This window comes from Diorhabda sublineata, chromosome 8, assembly GCF_026230105.1.
Source record: "Diorhabda sublineata isolate icDioSubl1.1 chromosome 8, icDioSubl1.1, whole genome shotgun sequence".
Taxonomy (NCBI): Eukaryota; Metazoa; Arthropoda; class Insecta; order Coleoptera; family Chrysomelidae; genus Diorhabda; species Diorhabda sublineata.
Window position 1 is genome coordinate 3,482,574 of NC_079481.1, and position 14,520 is coordinate 3,497,093.

The 14,520-nt window shown below is 32.5% G+C and overlaps 1 protein-coding gene across 1 annotated transcript; it reads left to right on the forward strand.

Moving 5' to 3' along the window:
* Positions 1 to 5,483: 5,483 nt before the first annotated feature.
* LOC130447940 (myrosinase 1-like) lies at positions 5,484 to 14,422 on the forward strand. Its single transcript, XM_056784999.1, has 9 exons — positions 5,484 to 5,615; positions 6,201 to 6,280; positions 8,443 to 8,643; positions 9,134 to 9,526; positions 9,801 to 9,895; positions 11,050 to 11,352; positions 12,385 to 12,519; positions 12,754 to 12,860; positions 14,218 to 14,422. Exons 1-9 carry the CDS (start codon positions 5,527 to 5,529, stop codon positions 14,342 to 14,344), a joined length of 1,530 nt encoding a protein of 509 aa, XP_056640977.1. The 5' UTR covers positions 5,484 to 5,526; the 3' UTR covers positions 14,345 to 14,422.
* The last annotated feature ends 98 nt before the right edge of the window (positions 14,423 to 14,520 follow it).

A 14,520-nucleotide genomic window follows, 5' to 3' on the forward strand; every position in this document is an offset into this window, starting at 1 on the left:
GATTCAGTGGACTCCCATAGAACATCTCAGAGAGGTTGGGATATAATTTGATCAGATCAATTTCCACCTTTGCAAAGCATTAGAATCTTACCTGAAGAACTATGTAGAAAAACCTTGCTCATGCTATGTAAATTCTTAAAAACATAAAAGGCCATAATCACAAAGCAAAGTCAATCTATGGTTTAACATTAACGTTGTGAAGTACTCCCTTAAGGTAGTAATCATCAAATTGGAATATATAAACTGCATTTCATACTTTGATAACAATCCTAATTATTTCAACTGATTTATCTGTTATTAAAACGATCATTACTCATTTTTAAGATAGATAATAGATTTTAGAATATTTATTTGTAGACTCGTATATGGTATTGAGGAGAAGCATGTTTTTTGTTTTGTCGTATGATGTTTTTGATTTGTTTTAAAGTAAACTTCTATGTACTTTGTCATATATTGTTTTCATTTTTTTTCTAATCTTTAGCTAGATGAATAATAAGTTGTTTTCGACTCTCTAATTTTTCTCTAAAGCTACTTCTTAAAAGTAAATTTCAATCAATAAAAGATCCTGGTAGCCGTCTTGCTCGATGGGGCCTCAAACTAGAAGAATATGATTACCAAATCTAATTGAAATCTGGCAAATCTAATAAAGATGCAGATGCTTCTAATATTAGGTAATTCCAAATGTTTACCTCACTCAATCTACCCCACTCATGAAGTTGCAGGGTCATCCGAACAAACTGACGAAGGTAAACCGGAAGTCGACAGGGAAATCACCGAAAAAGAATTCTTCTTTTTTGTCGCACTGTACAAAAAAAATCATTAATCGATTATCCTAAAATAGAATATTCTACTAACCAAATACTAGACAAGCAAAATAAAAACGTTTTAACTATTTCCGAAGAAACTAATTCACAAGAATTTCATAAAAAAATAGTAATAGATATATTTGAAGAAAACCCCAAGTTTTCTTACGTAACAATAAACTTATTCAGTAGTGAGCCGTCAATAAATAAAATACCTTATTATTCCTATACCATGTGAACAGACTAGTGATTGTGAACACTTATTTGCAGCAATTTATAGGAACTGAAGTTTGTTTAAACCCTCATAAAAATATACAGTTGAAAATAACCCCAATCTACCAATATTAGAAACGTTTTCATTTCTACTATCAGAAACAAAATCAAATTCCAACTATTTTAGATCAATTTTATAACGGCAAAAACTATCTTGAGCGCGGCATTAATGAAACTATTAGGCGAATACGACAAAGATATAATTGGACCGGGCAAATTCGAGATGTTGAAAATTATATTTGTCTAGCCGCGCTTGTCGAGAATCAAAAATATGCCGCAAAAGCTTGGATAGTCCCCTCATTATAACCGAAACTCCGAAAACACCTTTCGAACTTATTAATATTGATATTTTTGGAGTTCCCGAAAGAAATTATGTCCTTACGACAAGAGATGGACTAACAAAGTTCTCTAAAGGATAAAAGTGCAAAATCTGTTGTCAGTTGACTACTAGTTTTCTTTCAACACTGGTACACCGCTCTGAATTTATTACGAATATTAGAATCTTTATAATTGAATGTAAGTTATTTGATATCTCGTGGTTCGATAATGCAGTTTTATGTTTTTTAGAATACCTTATCAAAATATATTTCGATAAGAGCCGAAAGTAGTTGAAACGTTAAGATTGTATAATTTTAAACGGAATTTCAATTGATAAAGATCTAGCAGCGAGATAATTAATTAATCAAACTATATAGCAAAAGCAAAAAAAATCTAATTTTAAAATTTAGATCTCTTCTGTCTTAAAATTAGTTTTTTTGATAATTTTCTAAAGAATGAAGACAGTTCACCTCTACTTTCTGAAGACTATAACTTTCACAACGTCTGTTAGACAGTCTAATTGTGGGTTCAACCCATAAATTTTTACTTCCATTGAAACTCTCAATATTCATAAGTCTCATTTTCGCGAGCTCTCTTTTTTCTCATTTTTTCTGACGTTAATCATATTGCCGTAACATGGAAGCAGTACACATAACACACCACTCATTAAGTAGTGTGACTAACTAGGAAAAACCACATTTTTCTTCCCAAAAATCGATTTTATTCATCCAATGTAATCTTTTTCAAGACCAATACAATAATTCCAAGGCTTCTCTAACTTCTCGATGCCGTGCTTATAAAAGGATTTGCTTTTGCTTTAAAATAGGCTCCAGTTTCAGCAATCGCTTCTTCATTCGAGATTAATTTTTTACCGGCGATAATTTTTTTGAGATCAGCGAATAGCCAGTAGTCACTGGGGGCCAGATCTGGACTCTACAGTAGATGAGGAAGCAATTTAAAATGTAACTCGTTCAATATAACCATCGTTGCCATCGACTTATGAATTGGTGCATTGTCTTAGTAAAACAGTGGTTTTTTCATCGACATATAAGGCCTTGATTTTTGGAATCAAACGATTTGACAACTTTAAGTAGTATTCAATATTGACTATCTCTTCGTTTTAGAGATATTCGATGAAAAATATTCCATGTGAATCCCAAAATACTGAAGCCATAACCTACCCACCTACTGTTGTGCCTTTGAACGATTCGGATATGGTTCCTCAACTTTAGTCCATTCAAATGATGATTGTTTTGATCCCGAAGTGAAGTGATGGATCTAATGTTACATATCGACTCAAAAAATCCAATTTATCACATGTAAATATGCCCAAACACTGCTCTGGTGCATCAACACGTTGTTTTTGGTCAATTGTGAGGAGCGCGGCACCCACTTTGAAAACAGTTTACTCGTGGTGAAAGGTTCATGCATGATTGTGAAAACCCTGCATTCTAATATCTTTACGGCCTCAGATTTTTACGCAATTTCAATTTACGATTAGATATAACCGATTTGTGGACTTTTTTATACTTTTTGGAGTAACCACTTCAATTGGACTACCAGAACGATCAACATCATCCGTGACTGTACGACCACGTTGAAATTCAGCAAATCGATAACAGAATGTTCTTTTCGATTAAGCAGATTCCTGATAACACTTTGAACCATTGCTGTACAGTATTTTTTTTCATCAAGAAGCAATGATAAATAACACACGAAATTGTTTTGACTATTTCCTTCGAAAAATTTAAGCCAACCAAAAAGTTGTAATATTTTCTGTTTACCTAGCAACGATCAAATTTCAGCGATAATACTGCACTAGTGCAAATTATCGATAATTTGCCAAATTTTCGTCTAGGATTAATAAACATCATTTGGTTTTAATTTTATATTTTAAGAAAAGGAACAATTATTGAAAATGCAATTAGAATATACAACTTTACCGGAGGCCGACGATGGTGTTTCTATGCTGCTTCCACCACTTCTTATTGTTACTTCGCTACTGTCATTTCGCATTTTTTGTACAATTTCCTCGTGGTGTTCACTATTTACTTGGAGACAACTCTTTATCGAGGCCTGATTTGAGTGTCCGGTAACCTTCATAAATTGATTTTCTGAAACCCCAACCTTGGCAAGCTGAGTAACTGCCGCAGCACGGTTCGAGTGATTTATCACTTTTATTCTTTTCGTGTCAATTCCTATAGCTTCCGCTGCATCTCTTGTCCACTTTGAAATTTCATTTCGTCCTACTGGACAATTTTTAAAAAAACTTTTTGATGTTTCTTTCATCCATGATGGGTTTACAGTTAAGAAAAGACGATCGACCGTAATATGTTTTCCTCTTTTTTCTTTCAACATTTTAAAAAGCCTGCAAAATTATAATGATAGATTGTTTGATATCATGCTTTACATTAAATACCTTATTGGGCATTTATCAGGCTCGGTGGTGTTTTGGACTAGCCATCTTTTTTCTGTTAACCTATGACTCCCTCCTTGCGCTGTCTTAGAAAAAATAGGATTATAAGCTATGCGTCCTGTAGGGTTGCCGTAGTTGTCAAATTCTTCTTCAAAGTAACTCAAAAGGCAATTACATGCTTCTCTTCCTCTCCACGCCAGTTCATATGAAGCAATATGAAAGAACTTGCGTTGAAGTCCGTCCGGAGTCGACTCGTCCCAAATGGCATACATTTTATCAATATCTTGTCCTGATAAGCTAGATGCACTTGTTTTTCTTTTTTCAGGACACTTTTGCAACTGCTTCCTTTTTGCGTCTCTCGCAGTTCTGGCGCATTCAAACGTTACATCTTTAAAAGGATCGAAAATAATGTTAAACTCTTCATAACATTTTTGTTGCAAAATTTTCGCTACTGTATTCCAAAGTGTTTTGACAACACCTTCTTTATATTCTTCCCCATCACTACGTTTCATGTTGAAAGCGAAATTACGGCCAGCTGTGCGACAGAAGTTTCCTTGTTCAAAGTGTATTTTCGTTCATCACAAAATTGTTGAAACTGTCGCCACGCAGAATCTCTCGACTTTTTCGTATTCAGTGGAGTTAGTTTATCCACTGCGGCGTCTATTACTTGCGTGGAATTCTGCCCAAAACGTAAACTCATTTTGAAATATTTTTTCACGAACAAAACTGTTGTCAATAAGTTACCGTAGATACCAATTCAATGCCAATATGATGATCGTCAACTACGGTATAATTTAAAGAATAACAAATTTTAAACACAGAATTAAGTTTATTTTAAATTAAATTTTTCTCAGGAAATAGTCTGCCAAAATGCCCTCTCGTGCATGTCAAATTGTCTCATAATTTCCTCGAGTGCGCGAATGCGAATTATCGACAATTTGACATGCACTCGGGACATTAATATTGAAAATAACAAAAGTGGCTTCACTTAAATGGCTCTTACTTTTTTCTGACTAATCAAAATGTCATCAAATTTTACACATAGTATCTTGAAAGTTGGGATTTCGTAAACGTCGTATGGATTTAACAATAGCAGTGACATCTGTGTGTCAGTCACACGACTTATTGTGTGATGATATATTTATAGAAGCTTCTATTTTAGTTGGAATCATTTAATTTTTCAATTAACTTCATCAGATGAAAACAAGTTTAAGGTGTTTATACTTTCTTATTATTATTCATTATAACTTAAAAAGTCAAGTTTTTCTTTGTCACAACTTATTACAGAAGATTTTGTGGCTTTTCCAGAATTTGGACATACATATACTTTTTCTACCAATTCTTTTACTTTTCACATCTTGCATTATAATCCACTGCACTGTCAGGATAAAAATATAAAAATCTAATTGAGTAGGATGAATTTTAAAGATAAATTTTTATGTACATTATGTTTTCTATGTGCTCCAAGGGAATTTAATACTTTATTTTATTTAAGAAATGAAACGGCAGGTGATGATTTGTGAAAAGAGTTATTGCATACAAAACGTTTGTTATAGAGTAATAAGAGGTTAAAAAGTATCCAAAATTATCAAATTATGAGTTTCCGTTTGTGCTATATCGTATATCACAAGGTCTGCAAGGCTATTAACGATAATTTGATTAAAAGGTGTTAAGTGGAGGACTTAAAAAGCAATCGTTCTATGATTATTTTAGTGCATGCTTGAAAAGTATTTCAAATGTCACGTTGTATATTGTTTCTGGCATGACAAAATGAACTTTATATTTATCCTGTTGGTGAATTCTTGGTGAGTATAACTATTAGTATATAGAGTATATATTAAAGTATAAATATTCCGCGATATTTATTGAAGGTTAAAATAAATGAAAGCTGAAATGAATCAAATCAAATAAATAACTCATTTCTCTCAGTATTCCTTCTCTCGATTCCTGCTTCAAATACAAAATTTCCTATTACTTATTTCACCATTAGTTAGAAATGTCCAAACAATCTCAGTTCTATCCTTTTTTCCTCTGTTTTTATTTCAGATTCTGTTTACGTGCTGCATTTAGATAAATTTCAGTCGTGATCTTTTATTTTTCTTAAAAATTTACAAATTTAATATTAGCTTTAGTGTTGGCTTTTCTACCCCGTTTCCCACAGGATGAATGTATTTGTCATTCAGCTTATTTTTATTAGCCTCTTTGCTATATTCACTGGTTCAAGTTCTCATTTCGAATTTAATTGACTTTTGAGCATGTTCACGATTTTTTTTTGTTCGTTTGATCCTTATTCATGAAATATATAATCTTCATATAATTATTAACTACTATGTGCGATTTTGAAATTGAACTAAGTTTGTATTGCACAATTTTTAAAGTTGACATCACAGTCTAGGTCACCATTATAGCAACAAGAGATTTCCAAAGGATTTCATGTTTGGTGTTGCTACTTCAGCTTATCAAATTGAAGGTAAGTTCTACATATATTTATTAGTATACTTCAACTTTTCAGTGTAAATATAAAAGCCAAATTTGGTGAATAAGGGGGGTGTTCTAGTAATTCAAACACTAAATCACGAATTTTTTGCATGGCAAAATGAAATTTGTGTGCAGGGGCGTTGTACTGCAAAAACTAAACACCTTTGGATAGCTTCCCGCGTCTTTTCTCTTCAATTTTTTTCTGTAGAGTGGTCAGTAATGTCGAATAGTAATCTCCAGTTATTGTTCTACCCTTATCCGAAAAATAAAACTCACGATTACTTCATGGGAATCCCAAAAAACTGAAGCAAAAACTTTTCCAGCAGATTTTTGGACACGAAACTTCTTAGGTTTTGGAGAACAAGAATGTCGCCATTCCATCGATTCTTGCTTTGTGAAGACTGTAATAAACAAAATATCAGTCAAACCCTTAGATCCTTATCTAACAGAATCACTTCCTATAAAAGCAACTGCAGATTACATCGTCAAAGATATGCCCTGGCCTAACATGTCAATTCGACCAACCATCACAAGGATTTCAATGCTGCAAGCGTTTTAACAACTGAACCACATCAGAAGAAATGAACCTTCCTAGAAATGGTCTACATCTCTTAATTACAAAACTATATAAACAAAAAACAGACCTACACCATCTTAGTAAGATTTATTCATTCCTACCCTCACTAGATTCAAACATACCTGTTAGACCGAATCCCAACACAAAGTCCTTAAGATTAAAATAATATAAAATCTCAAGTTTTGTATATCTCGTAGGACTAGCATTCCCATAAGAGTAAACCTCCACTGCTCAACTGATCTTACCAATAAGGGTAATAGGGGCGTTCTCCCAATCTACCCTTCCCCTCAGAGCTCTCGCTCGCTCCCAACCAGATAAAAGTTATCTCACGGGCTTGGTCCTCATCAACATTTATTTCTTAGACCTTTTAATATGTTTATGTTTCTAAATCTTCCTGATTTTAGGTCTCTTCTGTTTTAAAAGTAGTAGTAGTAGTGAAATTTTTGAAAGATAAATAAAATTGACGTTTCGACTGTGATACTTTCCCGCACGCGACTGCAGTTGTCCCGAACGACGCGGAGCGGAGAGAGAAGCAAACCAATTCCTCAACAATCTTCTCCAACTAAGACAATGAATTCGTCTTGTCAGGAAATACTTCCGACACCTACCGAAGGAAAGAATGTTGGAGAGACTAGGGTTAGGCGAAAGGCGTTAAATTATAAAACGCAGCAAGTAACAAAAAGCCTTTTCACGAAGGGACTTGGCCATGCAGCTAGGGAATATCCAACATCGAAACTTTCAGTTCCGTCAACTTCCAAACAACGAAGTTCCATCCCACAGTACACGTGTAATGTAGCTACACTGGAGTCATGGATATTTGCAGCTTGTGAAATAGAAGACCAACTTAATATGCGTGTTCATATAATGTGTTCAAACTATTTTAGTTGCTATCACAAGGAATGCGTTGGTCTTGAGCCTAACGACGATGAAGAGTTCCAATGCTGTTGAATGTTTCCTTTTTTTATGAATTGGAATTAGTTTAATATTTTGTAAAATCACTGTTTTTGAATCTCTAACTTGTTTCGAATTTTAAATGGGGATTAAAAAATCAAAGTCGGAAAGATTAACTAAATAAATTAATATCAAGTTAATAGTTTTTTAATTAGCGTTTTAATTATAATAATTTGAAAAATAGGTAACTTGAACGGTATGTTCGGTTTACTAGCCAGGGTATGCGAATTTGGAAGCACACCCATGGGCGGGGGGTGTTAACCAAAAATGCAATTACGATTGGTAACTAAGAAAAAGGTTAGAAGACGAGAAACAGACAAGCCATATGTTTGCCAGATAATGTATTTTTTTTGCGTACTATAAAGTAATAAAACGATAAAATACAGATGTCCAAAAAGAGAAAATGTTTTCAAAAATAAGATTACAAAAGAAAAGTATAGATCCGTATCTCCTTACCGCTCAAGTTTTACAAATAACAAAAAAAAAGGTGTTTGTACAATAGCATCTTATATAGTTATTTTAGTATGATGATTTTTAAATGAGTCATTCTCATAATGGAACTCTAAAAGAGAGAAAATGCTTAAACTGATAATTTTTAGCATTTATTTATAAAATTTTATTGTTAGGCGCATGGAACGAAGATGGAAAATCTGAAAATATCTGGGATTATGCACTTCACAAATATCCAAACCTCACCGTAGATTACACAAATGGTGATGTAGCTTGTGATTCCTACCACAACGTTGCAGCTGATGTCGCTATCTTGAAAGAACTAGGTGTACAACACTATAGATTTTCAATTCCATGGACAAGGATTTTACCAAGAGGTGAGCAGTGTTATTATTATAACAAAACACCACTATTTTTGATCTTTTTAGTCAGTCAGTCAATATATTCTAAATTTGAAATCATCTGCCCCTATGGGGACCTGGCGGTATTATTAGTATCATCATCAATTTTGTTATTTAATCCATCATTTCTTACAATAAATGACTCGATTTCTATATTTCTATTTTTTTTTTGTGAGTCATTAAATTTACAAAATGTATTTTTTTGACGCCATTCAAGGATTCCTTTTTTCCAAAGATTTTTTAACGGACTAAAATTGGAGTCATACGCTGGCTGAAGAATTCTAGTGGAGTCGGTGCCTATAATTGGGAACAGTCAATTTTTTTTTCAAAATAATGTTAAACCAAAAGTTTTGAACAAGAATGTTATTATTGAAAAATGTCGATGGACATCATGCTCTTCTGAGAACGGCAGAATATATTGGTTCCATATTGATCCCATTATTATCACATATTTATTATTTTGAAGGTTTTCAGAGTGAAATAAACATGGAAGCTGTCATTCATTATCAAAACTTCATCAAGAAACTGAAAAAAAATGGCATTGAGCCCATGGTAACACTATATCATTGGGATTTGCCACAGAGTCTACAAAATCTTGGAGGATTTCTCAACGACTCTCTTCCAGAATGGTTTGTAGATTATGCAAAAGTATGTTTCCATTTTTTTGGTAGTGACGTTAAATATTGGATAACTTTCAATGAACCTGTGCATATTTGCCTTGGAGGATATGGATATGGATATTTTGCACCCAATATTTATGGCGAAGCACTTTGGATTTATCGCTGTATATACAATGTCTTATTGGCTCATGCCAGGACCTGGCATCTATATGATGAGGAATTTAGGCTGATTCAAAAAGGTATTTAAATTCATATAAATTTGATATCAGTTGAACTTTGAAGCTGCAGTATACAATATAATATCATGATCAACTACGAGTACTCTTCTGAATAATGCTTCGACTTTATAAAAAACTTTGATACAATGAGTGATGAAATTATTGAGATAATACCTTTTAGATTCTGAATATGTAGCAATTTGCTGTGACATACTTTGAGGAATAATTTTTCATCGTTAAAGCAAGTAGCACTTGCAATAATCAAGTAAATGATTCTTTCCATTATATTTGTTAGGTAAATTAGCCATGAGTTTAAATAATGACGTTTACATACCTGCATCTAACAAAGAAACCGATATAGAGGCGGCGGATAGATTATTGCAGTTTATGGTGAGTAACAAATGATCAACTTTATAATTAATAGAATTTTAATTCCAAATAAAAAAAAAATTCTGGATCTTTTTATGCTATTGGTGACATTCATACTGAACACACTATTTTCACTTCCACGACACCAGCACCAACAATTATTCTGTCTGAAGTGCCATTAGATAACCAAGTTATAATTTTCAAAGACTGAAGGAGAACTGAAACCTATTGATATACTATTTTTTACACTATATTCCCTCCGAAAAAGAACCCCAACCTTTGCGACGAGAAATTTTACATTAATTCCTCAACTACTTAATGTTTCAATGTATTGCTGGATTTTTGAACAAATTTCAAACCCACTCTATTGAAAATTATATCTAATCCTCTCGTATAAATAGGATACAAAGGCACCCGAACATTTTTTTTGTGCATTATATTTTAATTTGGGAAAAAGTAGCTTCATATAGAGATTTCTTAAAGAATCAACCGAGATATACCTGAACATATCAGCGTTCTTGCTAAATACATCAAATTCTAGACTATAACTATTTTTAATTACTATAGTATCAAAGAAATTGCAGCTGTCTATTATTTTCATTTTCACAAGTGAACTTTACGGATGAACATTTCGAAAAAAATGAGAAAAAAAATCAATTTCGATTTCAAGAATATGTGGATTGGGGTTACAGAAAGAGTTGATTGCACTACACCTAGTTATCTGTTCTGTTCACTTCTATTATATTACTTTACTATTTCTCTGATGAAAATCACATATCTGATCCAATAAGAACTATATTTGAGAAATATATAAGTGTAATATTTCATTTTATTGCAAAACAAACAAATTTGAAAGGATCAAAAAGACAGAAGATGACATATGGAAAATAATCGATATAAATAGAATAGGTAAACTCACTATTGTACCGTTTTTATATTTTCAAGGGTACAAATTTTTGATAAGAGAGAGGCGCTGGTACTCCTTATCGCACTACAAGCTTTACTTGCTCGCGCCTTTCCTCTGATATATGTGATTTCTCTATGTTTTCTATTTTCAGAATTTTGACCAACCCATGAGCCGATCAAAAGATATCCATTGTAAACATACCACATAGTTCAAGAATATAAATAGATTATAGATATTTTCAGCTTTTCATTTCATTAATTGTTTTTAGCTTGGTATTTTCGCTAACCCGCTCTATGTTGGAGATTTTCCAGAAATTGTGAAATTTCGAGTTGCAGAACGAAGTAAAGCAGAAGGAAGAACTCAATCACGGCTTCCAGAATTAACTCAAGAAGAAATTGCATATATAAAAGGCACATCTGATTTTTTTGCATTTAATGTTTATACCGCATACAAGGTAGCTGATTTAGACTATGAGCCACCTATTACTAATCCTCCGACTATATCTGGAGACCAAGGCGTGACTATCTTTCAGCCTCCATATTGGGAGAACACTACAGCTTCTTTTATAAAGGTAAATCTATTCACTCTTCCATATAACCTATAAATTATCTGTAATTAGATCAAGAAGAAGCTGACAGACAGTTTTCTCTTAATGTTAAGAGAATTGAGAGTTTGAAGGATAAAATTTATGGGAAGAACATACGCGGGGGAGACGTGGAATATGGATAGTTATAGGAGAATCGAAATTTGATTGTTTGTGAGGACTGCTGCGAGAAGCAAACATCTGATAAAATGTTTAATATTGTTAGTAACCATAGCTGCTGCTTGAGATAAGGGTGACATTATTTTGAAGTACTGATAGTTTTCGTTGTTGATGATACATTGTTCTTAATTTAGGCTTTACCTCAAATGAGTGGGGTACTTTTATAAAATTCCCAAGGCTTGAAAACTAAAGGTTATTAGACTACTGAGTGTTTTGCTAGAGTACAAAATTCATTTCTGATGGCAATTATTTCTTCCCTGTCTTCGTAATTGTCTAGTTTGGAAATTATCGTTTTCTCCTGTATATTTTTATCTATTTGTGTTCAATTTCTAAGTAAATATTCCTGAAATTCAACAGCTTTCGAATTTATGTATATGGGCAGAGGATTCACGATAATATACATGGAAATGTGAAACTTACAGAATGTCGAATAGCACTCTTGAAGTTGATTTTTATTTGAAGCATTTTCAAATTTTATATGCAGATTTCATACAGCTTTCGAGTTGGAGGGTCTCATTTTTAGTTTTAGATAGGTAAAGTTTATTTTTAAAAAGTGTTTCAATAGACCACAAATTCGATTATAATTATAGTTTTTATCTAATAATTGACTCCACTGTGCCAGTTGAGGATTATGAAAAGTCCTTACTACTAATTAAAATGAGATTATTAATCAATTATAACAAATTTTTCATTGGTTAGTTCGTTGAGTTCTTGCGTTGCATCATTTATCCTGATAAAACTGAATAGTCTTGTGTCTTCCTACACACTTACAATCTATTGTTGATTACGGTTTACGAATAAGTAATTCAGAAACCACATGAGATATTTTTGTACTCATAGGTAGTACCATGGACTGGGAGATATATATTTAAATGGATCAAACATTTATACAAGAATCCAGAGATATTTGTAACTGAAAATGGTTATCCTACTCATGGAAATCAGCTTGACGATAGAAGAATATTTTATATCAAAGTAAGATATATAAATGTTAATTTATTATATTTGAAACGTTGTAATTTACTTTATGCTCCACTTTGGCGTATTGCACTTACAGTTAATTATTGAATTTGTTCATGTTCCTTTAAGAAAGACAATTTAATACGTTTAATCAACACTTACATAAGTGTTTACTGTACAAAAAGAATCATCAATACTCTAGAACGTTACTTCAAATCATTTTACTGAAAATTTTCTCACATTTTTCAGAATTACTTGAACGATATATTGAACTCAATATACGAGGACAATATCACTTTTCTTGGTTACACAGTTTGGAGTTTGATGGATAACTTTCAGTGGAATTTTGGATATACGTGAGTAGTAAAAAAACTAATCTCTAGATACTGAAGACTAAACTATTCGTCCATTCATGTTTTAAATTCAGTATTTCTTCTTTCTGTATCGTTCTTATAGTTTATTGAAATTGTTGTATTGAAATTAACCATAAATTAACCAATCAATATTGAAAATCATTCATTACAACTTAACCTTATCTAACCTATAAAAATTCAACGTCATTCATAATCTAACCAATCAAAAATTAATGAAAATTCCTATAGTAACCAGAATCAAAATTTCAATTAATCAATATGTTCATCAACGTCAATTTGAATAATGAATTTTGAGACTTATGAATTTGAAATTTTCACGATAACACGATTCAAAACCACCGACAGTGTTAATTAATAATTGTAAGTAGAAATGTTATAATTTTTATACATATTACTTATATTGTATTTGACCATAAGTATTCGAAAGCTCGGAAAATATATTGAAGTTAGTTCACTTTGACGTTTTATTGCCACGTTCCCACAACCGCACCACACTTTACATACATTACGCATTAGGGTCAAAGAAAGAGCAGACAGAAGGATATTGCAAAAAAAACAGTGAGTGACGACGCTTCACTTTTTATATATTTTATATATACAGTGTATGGTATGCAGTATGCAGGCACAATGCATTTCATAAAAATTTGGCGATCCCTAGGTTGCGCACCACTGATGTAGGCGATCAATTGATTTATATAAATACGCAAATTGTCAGTGTAAAATCATATTTTGATAAAGACTGAATGTAGTCGAAATTCACTTTCTTTACTAATATATCGAGACAATAAACAATTGATCTGTGGGGAGTCGTCTTAATAAGCCCCCCTACACGAGCCTATTTGAGTTTAGACGCATTATTGGGTATCTAATTCACCAACGTTAGGTAGCGAAAGTTAATTACATACTATTTATAATACTAATTCACTGGAACACTAGGAAACACTCATTGGAAACAAAGACAATAAAACCTCAATTGACTCGTATAAGAACCAAGAAGAGCCCTTGAAACGTCCAATTCAATATGCAAAAAACCCCCTCTATAACCCCCTTTATGTCTTAAAACGAGTTCTATATGATACTTCTGAGAATGACGTTGATGTGAAGACTAAAGTCTAGTGATACTATATCTAACAATAATAGTTTTCCTATCTATACTTTACCATATAAAAAATCAGTAACTTCTAAACTTTTCAGAATTTTTAGATAAAATAATATGGAAATGATCAAGAAAGGATTATTTCGAGGTAGCAAATTTTCTCTTATTGATCCATTCTGATTATTTATTTCGATATTTGCATTGATATTCTGCTCAAACTGATATATCTTTACCTGTTTCCAGTAATCAGTTCGGCTTATACGCTGTGGATTTCAAGAGTCCAAACAAGATAAGGACTCCCAGACCTTCTGCAGGCTTTTACCGAAGAATAATTGAAAGTAGATGTCTTGTCAACAATTGTGTCGACTAATTTTTGTATTTAAATGAATATGTGTTTTTGAATTATTCAGTAAAAAAATCTAAGGTCTGAGGACCAAAAATCATTTAATTATTGTTTTTTGTAGCCAATTTCATGAATTACCTGAGCAATTGTAAGAAAGAAAGAACTAAAGTGGATAACTTCTAATTTGTAGATATTTAAAGGTC